This window comes from Pituophis catenifer, unplaced genomic scaffold (assembly GCF_029215685.1).
Source record: "Pituophis catenifer annectens isolate HBS135680 unplaced genomic scaffold, rPitCat1.0.hap2 SCAF_1, whole genome shotgun sequence".
NCBI classification, from domain to species: domain Eukaryota; kingdom Metazoa; phylum Chordata; class Lepidosauria; order Squamata; family Colubridae; genus Pituophis; species Pituophis catenifer.
In genome coordinates, this window is record NW_027256881.1 from 276,406,897 (window position 1) to 276,433,503 (window position 26,607).

A 26,607-nucleotide genomic window follows, 5' to 3' on the forward strand; every position below is an offset into this window, starting at 1 on the left:
ACTTAACCACGAAAGCAAACTGGCTCTATATAACTCACCATTTTTGATAGATAGTGAATAGGCTGTAGGAATGTTTTAGGTGTTAAAAAAAACTATGTTAGAAATCACTTGTTTCCATAGAAAATAATATGTAGCTTTATTATACTTTCTTTATTTGAAATGCTTTCTATCTGAATATTTTGAAATATTTTAAGAGCTTTTTGTGGGGTAATGTCTTTGAATCAGTATTGGCTCCTAGTGACTGCTTGGACAGGTCACTACAGTTTCCTTGCCAAAATTTCAGAAGTGGGTAGGATTGAAATAGTTTGACTGGCCCAAAGCCACCCAGCTGACTTTGTGCCTAAGGTGGGATTAAAACTCACAGTCACCCAGTTTCTAGTCTGGTGCCTTTAACCAACACACCAAATTGACTCTCCATATTAAGTTTAATAATGAGTAATCTAATGATATTAATTTAAAGCTGAAGTTGAACCAGGAAAACTCTGCTATGGTGCAGGATATATGAATTCAGATTATCCTAAATTGGTGTCCTTCAGATATGCAGAGCTTCAACCTTCAAGCTCCCAAGGAATTATGAGTAGGGATGTCTATTGCACTTAGCTACAGAAAAATTTCATTAGATCCATGCGCTCGCTCACAGTTCTGAACCAGTAGCGAAGGTAAGTGGAAACCGCTACTGATTAGATACCCTACTGAGGTCCTTCAGATTGTTTCTTGATTTCCTCCCATAGATGCCTCCTAACATGAAGTAGCCAAATGTTCAGGTTCAGACACATTTTAGTACTGTGTTCTTTTAGTTCTCCAGTTTGCCAGTCAGGTAGACTTAGACTTAAACTTAGACTTAGAATAACTTTATTGTCACTTTGAATGTACACTAATCGGCATACAATAAAATGAAATTTTGTTGCATACAGCTCTCAAAGGGTCACTGCCTCCAATATACACTACATAAACATGACAAAATAAATAAATAAATACAAAATTATGCATTACCCATACAGATTATATGGCAAAGAGAAACAACACAGTCTATTTCAGATGTATACATGTACACGGCGAGAAAAACGAGTCTTGCAAGTTTACCAGATGGATGGCATAGGGAACAAAGCTGTTATAGAATCTGGTAGTCGTGCTAGAAATACTTCGAAACCTCCTCCCAGAGGGGAGCAATAGAAACAGTAAAGTGGGTGTGTGGAGTCTCTAACAATACTTTGAGCTATAAGCTACATAGCACTTATAAGCAGTATCCTGAATAACAGAAAGCAAGCTTCCTATAATCTTCTCGGCTGTCCTTAACCACTCTCTGTATGGACTTTCTATCTGAGGCACTGCTGCCACCAAACCAAACTGTTTGTTAAAACGCTCTCAATTGTGCCTCTATAAAAAGTGGCCAGGACAGAAGGGGAAAGATGTATTCTCCTCATCCAACGCAGGAAATGCAGAAAAGGCTGAACAGATGATTCCATAAAATCATTTACAGTTTTGCAGTTATTTGTTATAGGATAAAAAAAAGTATGAACTTCACAATAATAAATAATTGGGAGGGCTTTGGCCAGATTTTTATTTCATATTACTGTTTATTATCACTATCTGTTTCATGCAAATACACTGAAGATAATTTAGAAATCTGTGTCCTGTACTTTTTATCAGAAAGTATACTAGAAACAGACTTTTATAAACTATAGCTGCTTTTCAAAAAACCAAATACTAGCCATTAAATTTAAATCAGTGTATTAAAAAAATTCTAAGCTTTTATTTACCTCTGTGAACTAGTATTTTATGCAATTCTATCACTGTGCTTAAAGAACATAAAACATGTATCACAGATATTTGGGAAAAATAAATAGGAAGCAACCATTTTCAGGAAAGAGTTTAAATTAGAACTCTTTATTCTGACATCTAATTTGGTTTTTTGAAAAAATATGAAAAGAAAATTTGCATAAAGCCAACATTCTGTCAAGGGAGCCTGTAGTTATGTCTGAAGTTGTACAAACCAAGAAAACTCTTCACCCTTTTATCTACCCAGATTAAAAGTACTGTTTTATATTTATTTATTTATTTATTACATTTCTATACCGCCTTTCTCCCGTAGGACTCAAGGCAGTGTACAGTCAAGAAAAATATAGACACACAAACATCATAAAATTGCTAATTAAAATTATTACTTAGTTTGGTCAATTAAATAAAACCCAGAATTAGATAACATTTAAAAAATCATCCACATGTTCGTATGTTTAGCCCCGCCTGTTGGAACATCAGGGTCTTGAGGGCACGGCGGAAAGCACGGAGATCAGGGATATTCCGTATCTCCGGGGGCAGTTCATTCCAAAGGGTTGGAGCCCCCACAGAGAAGGCCCTCCCCCTGGGAGTCGACATAATTTGACTGACGGTACCCTGAGTAGTCCCTCCCTGTGAGAACGAACTGGTCGGTGGGAGGCTATTGGTGGCAAAAGACGGTCTCGTAGGTACCCAGGTCCTAAGCCATGGAGCGCTTTAAAGGTGATAACTAACACCTTGAATTGCACCCGGAAGACCACCGGGAGCCAGTGCAGCTCGCGTAGGAGAGGTGTTACATGGGTGTAATGAGCTGCACCCATAATCATCCGCGCGGCTACGTTCTGGACCAGTTGGAGCCTCTGGGTGCTTTTCAAGGGGAGCCCCATGTAGAGAGCATTACAGTAGTCCATACGGGAGGTAACTAGGGCATGAGTGACCGTGCGCAAGGCGTCCCGATCCAGAAAGGGACGCAACTGGCGGATCAGGTGAACCTGATAAAAGGCACCCCTGGCCACGGCCGTCAAATGATCTTCTAAAGATAACCGTGAATCCAGGAGGACACCCAAGTTGCGGGCCCTCTCTGTGGGGAGCAAGATCTCATCCCCTATTGTCAGTGATGGTACTAGCTGACTATACCGGGACGCCGGAAGCCACAGCCACTCGGTCTTGGAGGGGTTGAGTATGAGCTTGTTTCTCCCCATCCAGATCTGCACGGCCTCCAGGCAACGGGACATCACAGCAAGGGCATCATTGGGGTGGAGATGTATAGCTGTGTGTCATCAGCATACTGATGAACACTCACCCCAAAACCACGGATGATCTCGCCTAGCGGTTTTACATAAATGTTGAACAGAAGGGGTGAGAGGACTGACCCTTGCGGCACCCCACAAATAAGGTGCCTCGAGGTCGACCTCTGCCCCCCCTGCCAACACAAACTGCGAACGGTCAGAGAGGAAGGAGGAGAACCACCGAAGCACGGTGCCCCCTATTCCTAACCCCTCCAGCCGGTGCAGTAAGATACCATGGTCGATGGTATCAAAAGCTGCTGAGAGATCTAATAGGACCAGGATAGAGGAGCAATCTCTGTCCCGAGCCCTCCAGAGATCATCCACCAATGCAACTAATGCCGTTTCCGTGCTGTATTGTGACCTGAAGCCCGACTGGAATGGATCCAGATAGACAACTTCATCCAGGTATCGGGGTAGTTGTCGTGCCACCACACTCTCAACAACCTTCGCAACAAAGCGAAGATTGGAGACTGGATGATAATTTGATAATATAGCCGGGTCCAGGGAAGGCTTCTTGAGGAGGGGCTTCACAACCGCCTCTTTCAAGGCGGCGGGAAAGACACCCTCACTCAGAGAAGCATTTATAATCCCCTGGAGCCAGCCTCGTGTAACCTCCCAGGAGGCCAGTACCAACCAGGAGGGACACGGGTCCAATAAACATATGGCAGCGTTAAGCTTGCCCAGAATCCTGTCCACGTCCTCAGAAGCCACAGAGTCAAACTCTTCCCAGATAACGCTCTCAAGATCTGCCCCCGTCTCCTCCCCTGGATCTACCCAATCGGAGTCCAGGCCTTCCCGAATCTGAGCGACTTTATCATGCAGGAATTGTACAAAATCCTCAGCTCGACCCTTTAAGGGATCTTCCCGTACCCCCACCTGAAGTAGGGAGTGGGTCACCCTAAACAGCGCAGCTGGGCGGTTCTCTGCAGATGCAATAAGAACGGAGAAGTAGCTAGACTTCACCGCTCTTATCGCCACTAGGTAAGTCTTAATATAAGACCTTTTGTGGGAAGAAGTGTCAACATAGAGGTAAACTGCAAAAAATGGGCTCAGTTTCAACTTTGTCTTAAAAACAGTCCTCCCAGCTTTATACATGACTGAAATCAAGTAGGGAGAAGTTTATCTAATCAAGTCTGTCCTGGTTAATTTAAAATGGAAATGAAACCTTCTTGCAACCACACCAAAGGAAAAGAGAGTGGGAAAGCCTCACACCCAAAACTCATTCACATCAGAGTGAATCATAATTTAGTGTTACTTTCATGCTAATGTAATATGTTGAATGAAAGGTCGAGATACACTGGATATTAAAATGCCTGGTTTTTGATATGTAAAAAAAGAAGACCAAGATAAATCATTTCAGAATTTTTTTCCACTTTTAATATTACATGTAAGCTGTACAAGTCAATTGAAAAAAAAACCCTGAAATGTTTTAGGGGAAAAATAACAATAAATAACATATAGTAACATGATACTATAAGTGTTCATATCCTCTTATAAATGGGGATATGGCTGTGCTCAGAATTAAGCAATCACATTCCAACTGATGGTAAATAGTAATCAGTACACACCTGCTATCAATTAAAGTGACTCTGATCAAGCCCATATAAAGTTCAGTTGTTCTAGTAGGATTTTTCTGACATTTATTCAGTTACTCTTACAGCAAAAGCCATGGGCTGCAAAGAGCTTACAAAGCATTAAATGGCTCTCATAGTTGAAAGACATGAGTCAGGAAAAGGGTAGTAAACATTTCTAAGGCATTGGATATACCATGGAACACAGTGAAAACAATCATCAACAAGTGGAGAAAATATGACACAACAGTGACACTATCAGGAATTGATGTCCCTCCAAACTTGATGAAAAAGCAAAAAAAAAACAAAAACCTGATTGAAGAGGTCTTAAAGGAACTGCAGGAATTTCTGGTTGTGTACAGCAATCTCCCATATTCTCCATATGTCTGGGCTGTAGGGTAGGGTAGCAAAAAGGATTGCAAAAACCTACATCAGATCTGACAAAAACATGTGGAAAATTATGTTATGGTCTGATGAGACTAAGGTTGAACTTTTTGGCCCTAATTCCCAAAAGTATGTTTTGTGCAAAAACAACACTGCTTCACCAAAAGTATACCATATCCACAGTGAAGCATGGTGGAGGCAGCATTATGGGGCTGCTTTGGGGCTTTAGTCAAGGTGGAGGGAATTATGAATTGTTCCAAATATCAGGCAATTTTGGGACAAAACCATCAGGCCCCTGCTAAAATGCTAAGGATGAAGAGCAATTTCACCTTTCAACATGACAACCAGCCAAAGCATGCCTCCAAATCAAAAATGACTTCACCAGGAGATGATCAAAAGTTTTGGAATGGGCCAACCCAGGGGTGAAATGCTCCCAGTTTGGACCTGATCGTCCGATCCGGTAGCGATGGCGGCGGATAGTTCGGAGAACCGGTAGCAAAAATCCCTGGCCCCCCCATGCCCAGCTGAGCTGTGCGATCATCAGAGGTTTTTTTTTTACTTTTAAAAGCATTTTTTCTTTGGCCAAAAAAATGCTTTTAAAAGTAAAAAAAAAGCTTCTGAAGATCGCTCGGCTCAGCTGGGATCGTCAGAGCCTTTTAAAAGCATTTTTTCTACAACCTCTTCAGCCAAGATTGAATACTACAACTATTTGTTGTAGTAACAAATTTTACATTTCACTACTGGCCCAACCAGAGACCGGACGTAAGTCCAGTTGAAAACCTGTGGAGTGACCTGAACAGTGGCTGTGCACAGGAGTTGCCCTCACAATCTGACAGATTTGGAGTGCTTTTGCAAGGAAAAGTGGACAAAGATTCCTAAGGTAAGGTGTGCCATGCTGATAGGCTCTTCATAAAATCAAACGGTGCTTCAATGAAGTATTAGTGTAAAGGTGGGGCATCTTTATGCAACCATGTTATTTAAATTTTTTATTGTTATCCCCCCCCCCAAAAAAAAAGATTCCAGTTTGTTTTTCAATGAATTGTACAGCTGAGATGTTATATTAAAGGTGGGAAAAAATTCTGAAGTGATTTATCTTGGACTGCTTTTTTACATTTCAAAAACCTAGCATTTTAACAGGGGTGTGTAGACTTTTTATATTCATTGGACTTTTAAGATTTTTTTTTACCTAGTTTAATACATTCCAAAAGATCTTCAGGGAGACTCTGCCTTCTTCTTACTTTCCCTGAAAACAAGGAGCACTGTGCTATAAAGCCATTCTTCCTTCTAGGAAAAAGTACTGCAGTTCTGTCACAATAGCCAGCCAATTGACCATTATGGAATATTTCAAAATACCTATCTTCTCCATTGTAAGTTTTGATGGCTTCATATTAGAGAAGGCCTGGATACCTTTCTGCCAGTAGTTGATCTTGTTTGTTGGTGGCTTGTTTCACACTCTGATACGGGTTTTCCTGACTTTGCCTCTGAGATGACTAATCTATTCATTCAACACGTTTTCTGAAAACACAGCTTTCTCAGTTCCAGCTAAATTCCAAGACACAGAAATCAGGGCACATTTTTGAAAAGTCCTATTCCAGCTACTAGATATGAAAGCTCCATGAAAATATACCTTTTTCAACTGTTCATTTTATATATTCTAGATCAAATTAATTTTTAATATTCCAATCCCTAGTTGATTGGATAGATAATTGGGTTCAGTACTATAGCTCCTCTTTTATCACCTCCAGAGATATCGATGCTTTTTTGAGGGAAGAAATTATACTGTATAAGAGAATACTCCAATATGTCACTAGTAAGAGATTCACAGTTATATAACAAAAAAAAAAATTTTTTGTCTCTCAAATATTCAAAAAGTCTGAGGACTGTTTGGGACATTTTAAAGATTTATATAGGGCAGACATATATATGCTACGTAGCAATACATTTTCAAAGCATTGCTCAAGCTTAATTACATTTTTAACTTTACACAAAATATTCTATTCTATTCATAATCTGTAAACCAGGAAGGCCCCTGGTTTGGATGAGTTTCCAGTAGAATGGTATAAAAATATAGAAAACGCTGGATACATATATTGTTAGAAATATGTAATGAGTCCTTTATAAAATTATTCCTTAAATTATTATTTTAGGGGACTGATGTAATAGCCACATTGAAACTAAAATCGGTAAAATCATTTGATAACTTTGTTAAATGTAGATGTAAACATTTTGACTGCAAATCCAGCCCATAGCTTGCAGAATTGGTTCCTTTGCTGGTGCTGAAAAATAAGAAAAATGGCACTACATATACTTCACTGGAGAGAGGAATTTCCCTAGATTTAATTGATATGGGAAGTAGCCACTGAAAATTATAAAGAACTGGTATAATGGATTAATACCCATTACCCAGTTCCAGTTAGTAATCTTACCATTGCATTTTGTACTAGGTGATGTTTGTGGAACATCTACAAGTTCAATTCCCTATTTAACACATTAAGGTAAAGATAAAGGTTCCCCTCGCACATATGTGCTAGTCATTCCCGACTCTAGGGGGCAGTGCTCATCTCCGTTTCAAAGCCAAAGAGCCAGCGCTGCCCAAAAACGTCTCCGTGGTCATGTGGCCGGCATGACTAAATGCCAAAGGTGCACGGAACGCTGTTACCTTCCCACCAAAGGTGGTCCCTATTTTTCTACTTGCATTTTTTACATGCTTTCAAACTGCGAGATTGGCAGAAGCTGGGACAAGTAATGGGAGCTCACCCTGTTACACAGCACTAGGGATTCAAACCGCTGAACTGCTGACCTTTCGATCGACAAGCTCAGCGTCTTAGCCAGTGAGCCACTGTGTCCCTTTTTATTTAACACATTATGCTACTCTAAATGAGATGTTTCTGGGACATATTATCTTTGCAGAGCTATCTGTATCTAAACTGGAGCATCAGTAAAAACTGGTATAGGTGCTTCATACCACTGAGGCCAAATGCCCACAATGTTAAAGGTGGATTCGGAATCACACCCAAGCCATGAATCTGATCCATTGCGGTCCTATCCAGAGCAGATTCAATTTCTGTCCTTGGTGCAGATAAACAGTGCATGCCTGTATTGTCTGGATTGAAATTCATTTTGCTGGCACTCATCCAGTTCATTACTACAGCCAGACTCTGATTCAGCAGTTTTATCATCTCACCTGAATTTGATGAAAAACAGAGATAGAGCTAAAATGTCATCAGTATGCTGATCACATTTTAGCCTAACTTTAGGATGATCTCATTCATCAGTTTCTAGTAGATGTTAAACAGGGAGGATAAAATAAAACATTTCATTATATGCCACAGAATAAATGCTATGTGTTTGAGCAGAAATTTCCAAGTATCACCTTATGATGACTTTTACCCAGATTTGAAGAGAACCACTTTAAAGATGTTCCCACTCATACCTTGCTGGGGCTTTCCAAAAGACTGTAATCATTAAACCACTACAATGGTAATTTCCTTAGAAATTTTCAAACGAAGGCTTAATGGTCATCTGTCAGAGATTATGCACTGGAATTCTATGTTTGGAGGTTAGAATGGATGAACTTTAAAGTTCCTCTAACTCTTATGATTTTTATGAACTCAAAGATAATTGATATCCTCCACCCTCAAAAGAAGGAAGTTGTCAGCAACTTCCTGGAACGACAATGTTTTCCAGAGTATCTACAGTTTGCTTTTGAAAATCATAATCTACAGAGAACAACAAAGATGGTAAGGATTTGGGGGCTAAATCCTATGAAGAGGAATTAAAGGAACTTGGTATGTTTGTCCTAAAGAAAAGACAGCTAAGGGGAAACATGCGAGTTGTCTTTCAATATATGAAGAGCAGAGGGTGTGGATTTTTTCTCAGTGGCACCCAAGAGTAAAACCTGGGGTGAAATCCAGCAGGTTCTGACAGGTTCTGGAGAACCAGTAGTGGAAATTTTGAGCAGTTCAGAGAACCGGTAACGGAAATTTTGAGTAGCTTGGAGAACCGGCAAATACCACCTCTGGCTGGCCCTAGAGTGGGGTGGGAATTGTGATTTTGTAATATCCTTCCCCCAGGAGTGGGGAGGGAATGGAGAGTTTGCAGTATCCTTCCCCTGGAGTGGGGTGAGAATGGAGATTTTGCAGTATCCTACCCCTGCCATGCCTACCAGGCCATGCCCACCAAGACACACCACGCCCACCAAGACACGCCCACAGAACCGGTAGTAAAAAATTTGGATTTCACCACTGAGTAAAACAAGAACTATTGCTTAGTAGCTCTATTTCCAAGTTTGAAATAAGAAGAAATTTCCTGACTCTGAGAATTATTAAAAAGTTGAATGGCCTGCCTCCTTAAAACCATGGGAGCTCTACCTCAGGAGATTTTCCACAGAGGTTGGCAACTATTTATTCAGAATAGTATGAGCATTCCCGCATTTGGCAGGGGATTAGACTAGAAGACTTCCAAAATCTCTTTCCTCTATGATTCTCCTTGGCAGGGTTGGTAGTGATCAACAAGAATAATGATTTTATGAATTCTTTCACTTATTTTAACCTATGTGGGCCTGGCTGAGGAGCATACAAAGGCTTGCTGGCTTGCTTGCTAGAGTGGTCTATGGAGCCACATGGTGCTGGGGAGAGAAGATAGCTAGGCAAATGAATACTTGCTGGCGCTTCCTGAAGCAAGCTGGGTGGCTGAGGCTTTCCATGGTGTGGCATAGTCCCAGAGCTACATGGTTCTGGGCCTGCTTGCCACCACACAGGGCATCATGCAGGGTGGCCAAAAGAGTATTGATGGACAGGGAGATAGGGGAGTAGGAGAAATTGATGAACCACATAATCATAAGTTTGGGTGGGTTGCCAAGGCCCTGAATTTTGATCATGTGATTGAGAGGCACTGCAATGGCATAGCTTTAGGCATGGATTGTAAATCATTTTTTTCAGCACTGTCACTATTTCAAATGGTTACTGCATGAATGTTTATAAGTTGAGGACTATTTGAATATTAGGTTAGTGATAGTGAATGTACAAATATTAGTTTAGGCAGAATTTGTTCAAAAGATGAAGATCAGAAATCAATGTGCAAGAAGGATAAAGAAATGCAATCCTGTTAAGAGTTGGACAGTTCAAGAGTAGCATTTTATGATGCTCAGGCAATTATTTTCTATAACTATAGATACATAGTGAAAAATTATGTTAAAATGTCAGATAGTAACAGGCAAATGGGTGGACATTTGCATTTTATTAATAGAATTATAATGACAGTTAATAAGTCCTTCTGCAAAGGACTTTACAAAATCTAAATAAGGGTCCAGGACAACTTACCTCGGCTGGCTTGTCGTGGCCAACTCAATGCAGGACAACTTGACATGGCCAACTTGCTGCAGGACAATTCAATGTGAGATAATTGTACTGTTACCCATCACTGTTTCTTTGACATTATTTTAATTTTTGTCATCCAGATATTATTTTGTCCCTCCTTTAGCATCCTTTCTTTAATGATTGTATACCATTTCTTGAAGATTTCAATAAGGAGAAATATAGAAGAAATTATGGAATAGAATCATTTGAAAAAGAATGCTTAAGGAGATGCAAAATGAAATGTGAATGACAAAAATTAGAATAATGTTGAAGAAACAGTGGCCAATAACAGTATAGTTATCCCGCATTGAATTGTCCCGCAATGAGTTGTCATGCGGTGAGTTGGCCAGGGTAAGCTGTTTAAATAATACTAAGGTAAAGGTAAGGGTTCCCCTTGCACATACATGCTAGTCATTCCCAACTTTAGGGGGCGGTGCTCATCTCCGTTTCAAAGCCGAAGAGCCAGCGCTGTCCGAAGACGTCTCCATGGTCATGTGGCTGGCATGACTAAACGCCAAAGGCGCATGGAACACTGTTACCTTCCCACCAAAGGTGGTCCCTATTTTTCTACTTGCATTTTTTACGTGCTTTCGAACTGCTAGGTTGGCAGAAGCTGGGACAAGTAATGGGAGCTCACCCCGTTACGCGGCACTATTGATTTGAACTGCTGAATTGCCGACCTTTCGATCGACAAGCTCAACGTTTTAGCCACTGAGCCACCACATCCCTTTAAATAATACTAAAGCAGTATAATAGTAAAAGTAATTGCAATCATCAGATATCAAATGAACTTATTTCTCTTTCTCTCTTTTTAAATGAACCATATAACACTTGGAGCTTAAATTATTTTCATAGTTTTAGCAACAGATCCAAAGCTTGGTGAAATATAGTGAAATTTTTATTAACTTTGCTGGGCTCTGCATTAAGCCCTTGGAGCATTGTAGTTTGATTCTGTTTGTCTCTTTATCTTGTCATCTCTCACCATGCGAGATACTGTATATTCCCCTGATTTGTACAACGCTGACAGCACAGTATTTGAACTCATAATCATCTAGCAGCACTTGCCTAAAAATAGCAAGTAGCTGCAGAGGGAAAAAAAATCAGAATCCAGTTGTATGTTTATTTAAAAACATTTACTGTATATACGACTCCAATCTATAACACACCGAATGGTGTACAAGATCATAATATGAAAATAAAAAACTAGAAGGTTGTCCATAATTTTTCACAAAGGGTAAACAGCTTTCATTGCCTTGGAAATGTCAGGAAAAAAAGGAGCCACGCTTATCCCTGGGCAGTATTTTTTTTTTAAAATTTGATTTATATGCCGCCCTTCTCCGGAGATTCAGGGCGGCTTACAATGTGTTAAGCAATAGCCTTCATAATTTTGTATATTTATACAAAGCCAGCTTATTGCCCCCATAATTTGGGTCCTCATTTTACCTACCTTAGAAAGGATGGAAGGCTGAGTCAACCTTGAGCCTGGTGAGATTTGAACTTACAGTAATTGCAGGCAGCAGATGTAAGTGGATGTTAATTAGTCTGCTGAGCCACCAGAGCTCCACCAGAGTATATTTTATAATGTGGGGGCCTCTACCAAGAAGGCTTGCTTTCTGACCCACATCCATCTGCTAAAGTCATATTTAATAAAACAGTTCCTAATGCACTGAAAAATGTTTGCTATTACTTTTGTGTATAACTACATTAGTAAGCAATATTTTAATATATTAAAAACATTTAGATTTAGAGAGCCATTTTGGTCCAGTGGTTACGATGTTGACCTAGGAACCAAGAGACAGTGAGTTCAAGTCCCACCTTAGGCATGAAAGCTGGCTGGATAACTTTGAGCCAGTCATTCTCTCTCAGCCCAACCCACTCACAGGGTTGTTGCTGTGGAGGAAATAGGAGGAGGAAGGTGTATTGGATGTGTTTCTGCCTATTTGTAAAAATGATTAAGTCAGTATATAAACAGAAAACAAAGCAAAATGCAGTTTCTGATCTACAATTCATCTTGAATCCCAGCTATCAAGGTCCCACATACAGTAGAACCTCTGGTCACGAACGCTTCTGACCACAACCAAATCGGGTTCTGACCAAAAAATTCACATTTTTTTCCCGCGGCTGATTTCCTCTTCCACGCCATTTTTTTTGTAAGTGCCAAATTTCCAGATGTAATTTCTTTGTTCCAGAGCTGACACTCTTGCCGCCTTAACTTTCTCTACAACCTTCTTCTTAGACTGATGCAGATAGCAAGCATGGCAATTACAACTCTGATAGCTTTTACTGATGCGTGGTAAAACCTTGAAGCAGAGATAGAGGGTGGTTATTTAGAGGGAGAGCAAAGAATTTAAGAGAAATTTCTTTGCCTTGTAATTATGCCTAATGCTGCAAGCTTCTAGCCAATAAAGTTCAGAGACAGGAATACCAAAAATAGTTTAAGACAGTCAAACACCAGAGACTTCCACAAAAGCCAGTCTAGCTTAGGGTCTGATCGCAGGCAATGGGCAAGAAGTATCTGGAACACATTCTTTATCGCCAGAATTCCTAGCTATGCTTAATTAGAGAAGTTAATGCCCCTTTCTTTTGAACTATACTGACCTTTACTGCTTTGCTCTCTTTAGCTGGCGGCATGAATTAGGACTTAACACTTTCCTGAGGTCAAGCTCTGACTCCTTGCTATTGGGCTGAGTTATTCACCAGTGTCTGACAGCCTCTTGAACTGTAGGATGGGAGTCTGTGAGGTTTTCTTCTGTCTCCAAATCTGTGGAATCAAAGGAGTCCAGAACACTTTCTCTAAGGCAGGCCCCTTGAGGATCAACCAACAGGAGCAGACTAGCACCTCTCTCAAGGAAACTGGAACATTTCCCTTTCGCACTGAGATATTCACTACAGCCCAATAAAGAATTCCTAGTTCTCTCCCATGCCACTTTAACTAGATAAAGAGCTGGTTCATGTTCACAAATTGTCGTGCTTACCCCCTAGAAGACTCTGCCTACTTCTTCACAATCCATAAGACTCAAGAACCTTCCAAGTAGCATTCCAAGTTATTTGTATCACTTCATTGGATCTCACCCATCCAACTTCCAACTCAGAGTGGATTTTATTATTTCATGTACAAAATCGTTTAGCAAATTTGAACTTGGTGATCCAAGTCCAGAAGTGATACTTTCTTTGTTATTATTTGTTTAATATGAATTCAAATCAAGAAAATGTTTGGAAAACTGCTGGGAGCAATTAACTTGTAATTAAGCAATTAATTTTAAAACAGTCTATGCTCTGAAATCCAGTGTGGTCTAGTGGTTAAGTATCAAGCTAAAAACTGGGAGACTGTGAATTGTAGTCCTGCCTTTGGCATGAAACCTAGCTGGGCAACTTTGCACCAATCACTCTCAGCCCACAATGTCAGGCTTGGGCAACATTTGTTATTTTTCACCCCTAAAAATTTTCAGTTTCTTTTTCCAATTGAATTGTATGGCTTATATGTTATATAAATGGTGGAGTGGTTTATCTTGGTCTGATCATTTTTACATCTCAAAAACCTGGCATTTTATCAAGTTTTTTTATATCCACTGTAGATCCAGTAGGCTCAAATATTCAGAGCCGCTTGGTCTTGCCAGAGTTCAGCTAAAGACTTTTATTCCCCATCCAGACCTGCACAGCTTCCAAAAACTGGGGCAGGGCATCAATAGTTGCTTAGTTTCCTAGGCACAGAAAGGTATAACTGAGTTTCATCAGCAGTTCACCTCATGGTGATGAATGATCTCACCCAGTGGCTTCATGATGTTAAATAGGAGTGGAGAGAGCACTTATCCCTGCAGAACCCACAAAGTAGGAATTGAGGGCAAGACTTTCATTCTCAGTTAATACTAACTAGTATTGCAGAAAGAAAGCGAACCAGCATGATATTGTACTGCCCACCCTCAACTCATGGAGCCAAGCCAGAAATTTACCATGATCAATTATAATGAAAGTCGCCAAGAGGTCAAGAAATGTAAGGTCAGATGTGCTACCACTGTCCTGCTGCCACCACAGATCATCCAAAAGCATGAGCAATGTTATCTCTGTCCCATGCCCAAACCTGGATCCTGACTGAAAATGGTCCAGTTGATCTGCTTCATCAAGGTCTGACTGAAGCTGCTGCATAACTACTTTGTTTACAACCTTCCCTAAAAAAGGGAGATTAGACACCAGACAAAAATTGTCCAACATGGTCATATCCAGTGATGGCCTCTTGAGGAGGGATGAACTATTGCTTCTTAAGAAGTGATGGAACAACCTTCTCTCATCACTAGGATCCAACCACATGACATTCCTCCCCTCCCCCAGGCAACCTTAAATAGGCGGGAGGGGCATGGATTTAAGGAACAGATGGCTGAGCTGACAGTCATTAGGACCGTGTCCACTTCAACAAGTCTAACAAGATCAAACCATTCCTGGATAACAGGACAAGTCTGTCCCCTGAGCACCTCCACTGAATCTGAATCAAAGCTGGAATCCAGCTTAGAATGAATCTAATAGATTTTGTCCAAGCTGTGCAAATTTTTCTGCACGGCCTTCCAGGTGAATCTCTAAGTTCTTATCCAGTAGGGCTTGTGTCACTTTAAACAACGCTTCTGAATGGAGATGCAGTAAGCGCAGAGAATTATTGATACTTCGTTGCCACAAGCTAGGCTTTAATAGTGGATCTCACCCATGTTTGATTAAGTTTGTCCTGTGTTGATCTCTAACGGCTCTCTAGACGTTTCTTCTTTGCCTTTTTTCTAAGCTCTTCCATAAATTATGGAGGGTGACGGGATCCATGAGAAAAAAGTAACAGGTCCAATCTGATCCAAAGCCTTAGCCATCCTCTCATTCAAAAAAAATGGCCAAGGACTCAGCTGGATCATGAGGCAGACTAAAAGGGACAACTCCCATCTTCCTCTGTATCCATTAGTAACTGAAATGGATTGAGCTAATAGATCTATATAATATTGCAAGTGGTGGTGGTGTTTTTTTTGAGGAAAAAGCATTTGCTTTTTCTGGTCCAGAATGCGGCCGCGCGGGTGGTTATGGGCGCACCTCGTTACGCCCATGTAACACCTCTCCTGCGCGAGCTGCACTGGCTCCCAGTGGTCTTCCGAGTGCAATTCAAGGTGTTGGTTACCACCTTTAAAGCGCTCCATGGCATAGGACCAGGATATCTACGGGACCGCCTTCTGCCACCAACAGCCTCCCACCGACCAGTTCGCTCCCACAGAGAGGGACTTCTCAGGGTGCCGTCAGCCAAGTTATGTTGGCTGGCGACACCCAGGAGTGGGTGGATATTCGTAACATCTCTGACCTCTGGGTTTTTCACTGTGCCCTCAAGACCCTACTGTTCCGACAGGCGGGGCTGTCAAATTGAATGATTTTAAATTGGGTTTTAATTTTGGGTTTTAAAATTCGGCCAAACTATTTAATAATTTTAATTAATTTTAACTAGATATTGTATATTTGTATATTTGTATTTCAATTCTGGCTGTACACCGCCCTGAGTCCTTCGGGAGAATGGGCGATATATAACTATTATTATTATTATTATTATTATTATTATTGTTGTTGTTGTTGTTGTTGTTGTTGTTGTTGTTGTTGTTGTTATTATATAAAAAATTTCCACTTCAGACATCATTTGTGTATTGTTTGGGGTTTAGTGTGGAGGTGGGTAGCCTTTTGATAGTTGTAGTTCAGGTAGGTCAAGAAGAGATGTCAGAGCTCAAATCATAACAAGCAACTGATGTGCATAATTAGGTATAAACCTAAAATGTAAGCTTTTCCAAGCAAAGCTAACTTTTGCAATTGACTGATGATAATTTTATTAATTCCAATAGTGTTCAAGTGATGATCTAGTTGTTTTGGGATTGCACCCAAGGCACCTATTATTATTGGTACAACCTTGTTTTATCACAGTCATCTACTTCTGTTTACAGGTCTTTGTACTTTGCTACCTTCTCCAGTTCTATTCTGCTGAGCCCCAGGTCCTGCCACAACTACTATCTAGACTATTTTGTCTTTCTTATGAACAGTTGTTAAGTCTGGGGCATTATGTGGCAAGTGCCTGTCCGTTTGAATTCTAAAGTCTCAGCACATTTTAACTTCTTCATTTTTCATTACTTTGTCTATTTTATGGATTCACTGATTCTTCTTGCAGTAAATAGTATTTCTTGCAGATATTCCAATGCAGCATTGTCACTACTTTGTTGTGCCATTGCTTGTATTATTATTATTATTATTATTGTTGTTGTTGTAGAAAGAAGAAAGGTATATTGGGAAATAGAATTCATCTTCTTTTGGATGGGTTTCAGTATGCTTGAAGATTCAGATTGTGGTTTGTTTGCATGTCTTTGTTGGGCTTTAAATCAGAATGACAAGATTTTGATCATGGCAAGAATTTATTTTTATAGATTCCTAACTTTGAAGGTTAGGTGGTTTAGATTATATTCTGCACCATGAACTTGAATGGGTTTTAAGATCCTTAACAGGGCTATTCAGCCAATGATTGCTGAATTCAGAGATAAAAAAATTTCAAAAAGCTCAAAAGCTTTCAACAAGCATAATACGGATTTTAACACATTATGCTTGTTAATTAATAAGGTACTTCTAATATGTCTCACATTATCCTGTATTTGCATAACTGACCAGTTTTTCATTCCCTCCCTCCACCATGGCTTATTCACTTTTAATCCTACATCATGCTAGCCATTCTATTTATCTAAAGAACAGTTTACAAGAGTTAACAATTTGCAAACGTGTGTGCCTTTTAGTAATATTTGTTACTCCTTCTGAAGGTCTTTAGAAGAAGCCCCTATGTTTATCTCAACATAGTTGCAGTATCTAAGGCAGAGAGTCATCTCAGTCACTATTCCCGGGTTTGGGAGTTTCCCGCCAATGGAAACCAGACTAGCTTTGTATTTGATACAAATACCCTTTCATTAGAAAGCAAAAAATGGGCTTATTTAGCTAGGTTTTTAGTTTACAGGAAAATATTTTGCTGAATTGATTGATTTGTTAGGTGTGTTACTTGTATATTTCTATTTTGTTTTTAGACTGGTTTTTTTCTAATGCAATAAGTGGAAAGGCAATATTCATATTTGTACAGAAATATATATTTGATGTTTATTTTGGCATTTGAAAACAAACTCTGTTTGCCTTGCTATCTTTTCTTATCTCAGAAACTTTCTCGTGTGATAAAAGACTTTTCAATTAACAGCTCATTATCTTAATAGTAAATAGTAATAAATTTTAATAGTAAATAGTAAATTAGTAAAACTTAATAGTAAATATGCCAAGATTAAGCCAAACATGCAGCATTTCTGTTGTGCAAAATGTATATTTAACGTTTCTTGGAATCTACAACTTGTATTTTATGTAAGTTAATCACCCTGTAACTAGAAATAGTAGTTTCAGAAATGGTTGTTCCTTATCCAGTCTCTCTTGTAAAAGAATAATATTTCCTAATTAATTCTTTGTTTCTTGACTATATGTAATCTCTATGACAACTTTATCTGAATCTGGAAGATCTCCAGTTTGTTGATTTATAATCAGCTGAATGTTAACAACAATTTAGTATTGAGATTTATTTATTTTTATAAGCATAGATCTGTAGATATTATATGTGTTTTCCAGAGTGTGTGATATCTTACTGTCTTTCCTAGTGCCTGACCCAAATTTAATTTCCTTTCTTTATAGTTTTAATAGTGTGCGTCAAGGAACTCATATTTTGTTCCGAGAGTTCAACTTTGTCCAAGCTACACCCCATAATAGAACATCCTTTCTAAGGACTTTTTGGCGATGCTTCAGGACAGTGGGGAAAAATGGAGGTGAGTCTTTAAAAAATTATCTCAAATTTTAAGCCAAAAGTGTGATAACTTTTTGTCTAAAATTTTTGAATCAGTAACAAAATTTTTGCATTAGTTTTAAATATCCTTTATATTCTTTTTCTAGATTGTGTTTTTCCTGTGAGCTTGTACAGGCTACAATTAACATACAAAAGAGATCACTAATGGAATTTTTAAAGACATACAGTATTTGGAGAATAAATCTTGTCTCATACTAGGAAAAATTAAATGTACCGGTATGTATTAGGTCTGGTTGGATTACATAAATTAAAACCAGTCTGAGAATATGTTAGGGAGTTCAATGACCAATCCAGTATAGTACCCTGTTTTTCTCATCATATCAAATGAATACATGGATGGATGGATATACTTAGTTTAGCTCTTTCATTAAGAATCGGGCATGGGGGACCTGTTTGGTAGAATACATTACTGCCAGTATAGTTCTCAACCTCATAGAATGTAACAAGGCCTTCCCCACTACAAGAGGGTACCCATGGAATGGATTGAAATTGTTATTATTATGGTTGGTAGCACAGTGAGTTGATGTTTAGACTGGATTTGACTTTATTTACTTATCGAGTCCCTCCCAAGCACGTGGGACAGGCAGATGCTGTTTGATGGTATTAAAGGTATTGTTATAGGATGTACTTTCCAAATAAAGCTTTTAAATAATAGCATTCTTACTGAGAATCATGGAGGAGGCTCCATGATGTCATATGTTGCTTGCGGCCTCCAGCATCAGCTGCCTAGAATCTGCACAATGAAATCATACAATTATCAAGGCATTCTGGAGTGAAATATAATTCCCAGTGTTAGGAAGCTATGTCTCAGTTGTAGGTCATAGGTCCTCCAGCAGGATAACAACCCAAAATATATATCTAAGGGGACCAAAGAATTGTGAAAAGCAAATATTAGACTGTTCTGAAGTGACCTGATTTGAGTCCTGATCTGGATTCAATAGATCATTGGTAGAAAGAGGTGAAACTCACAATTGGGAGAAGGAAGCCGTTAAACTTAAGATAACTGGATCTATAGACAAAGTGCCAGTTGAAAAGAGAAAAGAACAATTAAACCCTGTTAAAAATTATAAAAATATACATACATACACAGGAATGTATGCCAAGGGAATATTATGATAAAGGCCATCCAGCTGCCCAGCTAAAGTAAGCAAGCATCTATATTAGGAAGCTGCGATATAAAAATTGCTAGAGCTAGATCATATCGGTGACAATGGCAAAGGCATCATTCCATACTGCATAGGAGAAGCCAATGGTAAGCCCCTCTTTTTTTTAAATGAATGTCACATGGACAGAAAATATAAAATGATTGATAGCACAGTGGCAAGTGATGGGCCTCTCAGGTTGGATAGCATTCAACATTTTACTGAGAATAGTGAAAATATTCTAGGGAAGTGGGGAAGACAGCGGTCAGGAAAGGGTTATCTGCTCCTAATCCAGCAAAGATCGGGTCAGGAAGTTGAAAGGCTCCTCCTCCTGTTGCTTCTCCAGCTTTCTGACTCGATCTGTGCTGGATCGGACGCATATAGCCTTTCTCCTGCCCTTGCAGTCTTACATTTGATTTTAATTTGATCTTTTGATTTCTAAATTCTCCTGAGTAATTGAGGTGCACAGCGAGAAGGGCTGCTCTGGTCCAACTCCGCTGTGACCGCTTGCGGTCTTTGGGGATTGAGACCCCCTGACTGGGTCTCTCCCAATTGGCGCGAACGGTTCACGCCCGATTCCGCCGCTGAGAGCCTCCTCGTGGAGTCGAGGCTCTCTGCCTCTTTCTAGCGGCTGCCTGCTTTAATTTCCGGCGAGGAGACTTCTTCCTCGCCGAAGGCACCTCTCGGCGGTTTAAATCGCCGCCGATTGCAGCCGCTTCGTGCCCGCTGCCGCCTTTGAGCCGCTCAGCCTCCGGCCGCCCGTTATCACCCGCGCTCGCCGCTGGAACCTTCCCGGCTCCAAATTGACGGAGCGAAGAAGCGGTATTGTAAAACAGGCATTTATTATTACTTGGGGCCTTATTCTCTTGATTTTGGACGGCAATTGGGGGCTATTCATAACGGCCGCCATTTTACCGCTCGGCCACCATTGTACCTTGCCTTAACGGCCGCCATTTTGGATTTACCTCGTGGCAGTAGAGGCCTACTCTTCTCAGCATGGCATCACGTACATCCAAGGCGAGTAAGCGCCAGGCCTCTGAGGACCCGGCTCCCGGCCCCTCATCAGCTGAGCCACCAAAAAAATCGAAGAAATCCCAGGCCTCTAGGGAGGAAAAGAAGGCGGCAGCCAGGGCCAAAGAGGAGCTTCGCCTGCACCAGGCGATTGAACGCTCCATACAGAAGGCCATCAAAGAGGCTTCTGTTAGAGAGGCCCCAATCCATCAAGGGGCAATGGCCAATCTGACCCCTCTGGCCCCCCAGGCCCCTGTGGCTTTTCCACCTGAGCCAACGGAGGCTCCGGCCCAGGATTCACGCCCTTTATCTCCGGATGGGGGTCAACCGCCGGCCCTTCCTCAAGGGCAGATTTGTGAAGCCCTCTTTGGAGCACAGCCAGATACTCCTCCCCAGGGCCAGGCCCCAGCCTCTTCTAACCCCGGGGGGGTTGCACCATCTAATTTGGGGAGCAATGTACCACCGGGACCCTCGATTACCCCTGAAACCCGGGCTTTCATTCAATCCGCTATCCAAAAGGGGGTTCAGGCTGAATTAATAAAGCTACGCAGAACATCCTCCTGGGTGGCCGACTCTGCTTGTTCGAATCTGGACATTGAGGGTTCCCTTTTGCAAGAGGGCCAGGATCCTCCTATAATTGATGCCACTTCAGGGGTGCCATCTGAGCATCCATCTTACCATGATGAGGATGCTAGGGAGAGGGAACTCTCTGATGATGAGGACCTCGCCCCTGATCAGCCATCCTTCATAGGCTTATTTAAGCCTCACCTTTTTAGGTCCCTCTTACATAAAGCCAAGTTGACTACCCGCCTGGGTACCCCTCAGGCCGTCCCTCCTGCTAGTGGGGACAATCAGGGCTCTGTTCCCCTATTTGAGGTTCCAGAGATTGAAACTGAGGAGATTCCGGGTCCCAAGCTTTTTAGAGACGTCCTTAAGAAACAATGGTCAGCGCCTGCTTCGGGACCTAATCCTAATCAGCTTGACAGGCGCTTCTATAACATGGCCCCAGAGTTGGCTTCCCTCCTCCAACTCCCGACTGTGGACCCTCCGGTAGCAGCCCTTCCGGCACCCTCTAATGCTACTGGCCCTCCTGAGGAAAACCTCCGGCCGGAGGACAAAAGGCTGGAACAGTCACTAGTTAAATCTCATTTGGCTTCGGCCTGGGCAGCTAAGTCTGCTATGGCCTCGTCGTTTTTTAATAGGGCGTCCATTTTATGGATTCGACAACTGCAGGATAGGCTTCCAGTGTCGGATTCCAGGACCCATCAAGACCTTAACAAAATCTTAGCGGCCCTGGAATTTTCCGCCGACGCGACGCTTAATGCGTCCCGTTTCTCAGCTAAGGCAATTGGATCAGCCATAACCTCCCGGCGGTTGCTCTGGCTGCGGAATTGGCAGGCAGATGCCAAATCAAAGTGGCGCCTTGCTTCTGCAGCTTTTGAGGGTCCCCTTCTATTTGGGGCACCATTAGAACCTCTTTTAATTGAAACGAAAGACAAGAAACGTATCCTTGCACCAGTCTCGAGGCGTTCTGAACATCGCCCTCCCCCGGCTAATTTTCGCTCCTTTCGGCAGCCTGAGTTTCCCTACTCGGGGGGTAGATTTCCCAGGTCCTCCTTTTCCCGTCCCAGGATCCCAGATCACCAGGGATACCAAAATCAAAGGGGATTCTCCAGGCGTCCCCCCCGGGGTTCCCGGGGTCGTCCTTTCCGCAGGTCCAGATAATTCCCCTTCCTCTCCTCCCATTGGGGGCCGCCTGGCTCTCTTTGCCAGCCAGTGGGAGAGTTCTTCCTCTGATGCTTGGGTCCGGGAGACGGTTAGGTGGGGCCTCTCCCTCGAATTCCTCTCCACTCCTCCCGAAAGGTTTCTGCGATGTCCTATTTCTCGGGATCGCGAGAAACGGCTCCTTCTGGCCTCGGCTATCAAACATCTCCTTGACATTCGGGCAATCGAGCCGGTGCCGCAGGAGCAGCAGGGACAGGGCTTTTATTCCCGCCTGTTCCTCGTTCAGAAATCTTCGGGAGGTTGGAGGGCAATTCTGGATCTTAAGTCCTTGAACCGCTGGGTCCCCTACCGGCGGTTCAAAATGCAGTCCCTCTCCTCAATCCTAGACAACATTAGGGTCGGGGACTTCCTCACGTCAATTGACTTGACTGAGGCCTACCTGCATGTCCCTATTCATCCGGCATATGTCAAATTTCTTCGGTTTTGCCATGCGGGTCGTCATTACCAGTACCGCGCCCTTCCATTCGGCCTTTCCTCGGCTCCCCGAGTGTTCACTAAATTGATGGCCGCCGTTGCGGCACACCTTCGAGCTCTTCCGATTCGGATTCTCTGTTATCTAGACGACCTTCTCATCCTGTCGAGCTCGGAGGATAGGGCGCTTCAGGATCTGGACACCACCCTCCGGATCCTGACGGCTCACGGTTTCTCCATCAATAGGGCCAAGAGCCATCTGGTACCTACGACCCGGATTCAACACCTAGGGGCTATCATCGATACGGTTGAGAGCAGGGTCTTCCTTTCCGAGGAACGACTGTCCAGCTTGCGGTCTCTGGTCAGTTCGGTCTCTCAGGGAGCCCCCGTTCCCTTGGCGACCCTTTCCCAGCTCCTCGGAAAAATGGTCTCGTGCATCGGCATCGTGCCATGGGCCCGTCTCCACTGCAGGGCTCTGCAGTGGTTTCTTCTCCCGTATCAGAAGTCCCACCATTCGGCTTCTTCTCAACTTGTTCACCTTAACCCCTCCGTCCTTCAGTCCCTCCGTTGGTGGTCCTCCAGGTCCCTGTTCAAGGGGAGGGAGTTCAGGGAGCCCAATCCGGTCGTCCTGACAACGGACGCCAGTCTTCTGGGCTGGGGGGCCCACGTTCACTCACACATGGCCCAGGGCTCCTGGACTTCGGAGGACAGATCGCACAACATAAACTGGCTGGAGCTCCGGGCCATTTTTCTGGCACTCAGGGTTTTCAAGGACATCGTCAAGGACCGACACGTAATTGTCCGGACGGACAACGTGGCAGCCAAAGCCAATGTCAATCGTCTGGGGGGGACTCGGTCCCGGCCCCTCATGGACGAAGCGGAGCGCTTGGGGACCTGGGCGGAGACCAACTTGCGATCCCTGCGAGCGGTCCACATCTCCGGCCTAGTCAACACCCAGGCCGACTGGCTGAGCCGCTCCATGCTGGACCACGGCGAGTGGCGCCTCGACCCGAGCCTCTTCCAACGGATCACACGTCGCTTCGGGGAACCGGCTGTGGACTTGTTCGCGACAAGGGTCAATCGCCAGATACCTCGCTTCGTCTCCAGGTTTCCGGACCCGATGGCAGAGGCCACGGACGCGCTCCTGAGCAGGTGGCCCAAGGGCCTTCTCTATGCCTTTCCTCCCCTTCCCCTTCTATCCAGGGTCGTCCGGAAGCTTCTAGAGGAACAGGCAGAGCTGATTCTCATCGCTCCCTATTGGCCCCGTCGGCCCTGGTTTGCCGACCTTCAGGCTCTGTCGGTTCGCCCTCCATGGCGTCTTCCCTCCGCCGATGTCATCCTTCATCAGGGCTCGCTCCGCCATCCGGACGCCTCCTGGCTTCAACTGACCGCATGGCGGTTGAGCGCCAGCTCCTGATGGAGTCTCTCCTGCCCGATGACGTGATAGACACAATCTCGGCGGCACGTCGCCCGGCCACGGTACGCATCTATGCAGCTACATGGCGCTCCTTCGCGGAATGGTGTACGCCTCAAGGTATCGACCCGAAGCAGGCATCTACTAAACAGGTACTTATCTTCCTTCAGAAGGGGTTAACCGCCGGCCTCTCGCCTAACACATTACGCAGGCAAGTAGCCGCTTTGTCGTCCATTCTCTGTTTGGGATCCCGTAATTCTCTGGCTCAACGTCCTCTGATTCGCTTGTTCCTCAAAGGGGCCTCCAACCTTCGACCTCCCCCTATACACCGCTACCCTACCTGGGATCTTCCTAAGGTGTTAAACGCTCTCACGCGAGAGCCCTTTGAACCTATTCGTTCTGTTTCCTTACGGTTTCTCTCCTATAAGGTATCCTTTTTGGTTGCAATCACCTCCGCCAGGCGGATTTCGGAGTTGGCAGCCCTCTCCATGAGGGCTGATCTCTGCATTTTTCACCCGGACAGGGTGGTTCTTCGCCTGGACCCTACCTTTTTGCCAAAGGTTAACTCCCTATTTCATAGGTCCCAGGAATTAATTCTCCCAGATTTTTGCCCCCGCCCGTCCCACCCTAGGGAACGGGTTTGGCACTCCCTGGATGTTCGCCGTGCGCTCCGCATCTACCTTAGGCGGACTTCCTCTTTCCGTAGGTCGGAGGCGCTTTTCGTCTCTTTCCAACCGTCCACTCTGGGCCTTAAGGTCTCTTCCCACACTGTAGGTCGGTGGCTCCGTGCCACCATTGCTTCATGCTACGAGGCCTCTTCCACTCCGGCCCCTAGGCGCGTCACTGCCCATTCCACCCGCAGTGCCGCCACTTCGGCAGCTTGGGCTACTCAAGCTTCCCTGTTGGACATCTGCCGGGCCGCCACTTGGGCGTCCCCTACTCCCTTTATCCGACACTATAGGATCGATACCTTCGCTTCGGCGGAGGCGGCATTCGGCCGTCGAGTTCTTCAACAGGTGTGTGCGGACCAGGCCTCCACGTCCCGGGCGGGTCCCTCCCTGTAGTCCTTGGGCTTTGGCATGTCCCTTTCCTGACCGCTGTCTTCCCCACTTCCCTAGAATGGGCGTTGACTTACCTGAACGCCCCTTCTGGGGACTGGGAAGACAGCGGTCAGCCCCGCCCCTTTTCCCGCCGGTTCGTTTCGGCCCGGCCATCTTTTTCTCAATCTTCTCTAGGTGGGCTATTGCGTCGTCAGGAAGACATCACATCCTCGTCCGAAAGCTGGAGAAGCAACAGGAGGAGGAGCCTTTCAACTTCCTGACCCGATCTTTGCTGGATTAGGAGCAGATAACCCTTTCCTGACCGCTGTCTTCCCAGTCCCCAGAAGGGGCGTTCAGGTAAGTCAACGCCCATTTTGATGTTTATGATGTTGCTAGATTAAAGCCCTGAGGGCATCTAGATGGTGGTGTTGCCTTGCAGGCAAAAGAAAATCCAAAGCTGCACAGACAGAATTACAGAAGGAAGATGTAGCGTAAGATGCATTAACATGGAAAAGCTCATCACAGTAAAAATGAAACAAATCAACAATACTGACTTGTTAGGCATCAGTGAATTGAGATGGACTGAGTTCAGACATTTTCAGTCAGAAGATCACAAAGTTTACTACTCAGGACATGAAAAACAAGGAAGTGGATTGTTTCCAATTTGGCAGGCTAGAGCAAGAAGTATAATTGACTATAGTGCAATCAATTAATGAATAATGTTAATTAGACTTTAAAATTTTTAATATGACAATTAATCAAGTTTATGTCCTACCCATTCATGCAGAAGAAGAGGTGGTTGGTGGTTTTTATGATTAAGTTCAATTTGAATTTGATGCAAGAAAAATGTAATTGTCATAATTGGAGATATGGAGGAAAATGTAATTGGACTATATGATCTAGGAAACCAAAATGAAGCAGGAGATTGACTTATCAGTTTCTGTTCCTCCAATGATATCTTCATCCTAATACAGTCTTCGAATAATTTAAAACAACACATATATGTGGACATTACTAAATTAAATTGTCTATATCATTGGTAGAAGAAGATGGAAGAGTTCAGTTATAAAGACATGGAACAGATCACAAATTGCTTGTGTGCAAGTTTCCAGTTGAGTTAAAGCATAAGAAGAAACCAACTAATTTTCACCTTCCTTGATCTTGTGGCTGTACAAACCATTTTCACAAGAAACATTAGAGAATTTGTAGAAGTGAGAATCACACAGGTGTTTCTTTATGATTGTGCAAAGATTCCCTGGCTGGAGACATTTATAATACTGGGAAAAGTGGAAGAGAAAAGGGAAATCAGGACAACTCAGTGGTAAGGTAGATGCATTCAGTTACTGTGGTGAAGTGTGTATAATTGGAAACCTTAAAGGGATACATCATCATGGAGAAAATCAATGTGCTTGCTGAGAGTCAAAACCAGTTTGGTAACACATAATCCACTGGTGAAATCCAATTTTTTTTTACTACCAGTTCTGTGGGTGTGGCTTGGTGGCGTGGTGTGGCTTGGTGGGCATGGCTTGGTGGGCATAACAGGGGAAGGATACT

General features: G+C 43.1%; 1 protein-coding gene across 1 annotated transcript in view; it reads left to right on the top strand.

The window, feature by feature from the left end:
* CSTPP1 (centriolar satellite-associated tubulin polyglutamylase complex regulator 1) overlaps positions 1-26,607 on the top strand; it is a 197,440-nt gene that overhangs the window by 83,488 nt on the left and 87,345 nt on the right. Inside the window, exon 3 of the mRNA XM_070935655.1 lies at positions 18,082-18,212. Within this exon, the coding sequence (XP_070791756.1) occupies positions 18,082-18,212 (131 nt within the window). The remainder of the gene's footprint in view (positions 1-18,081; positions 18,213-26,607) is intronic.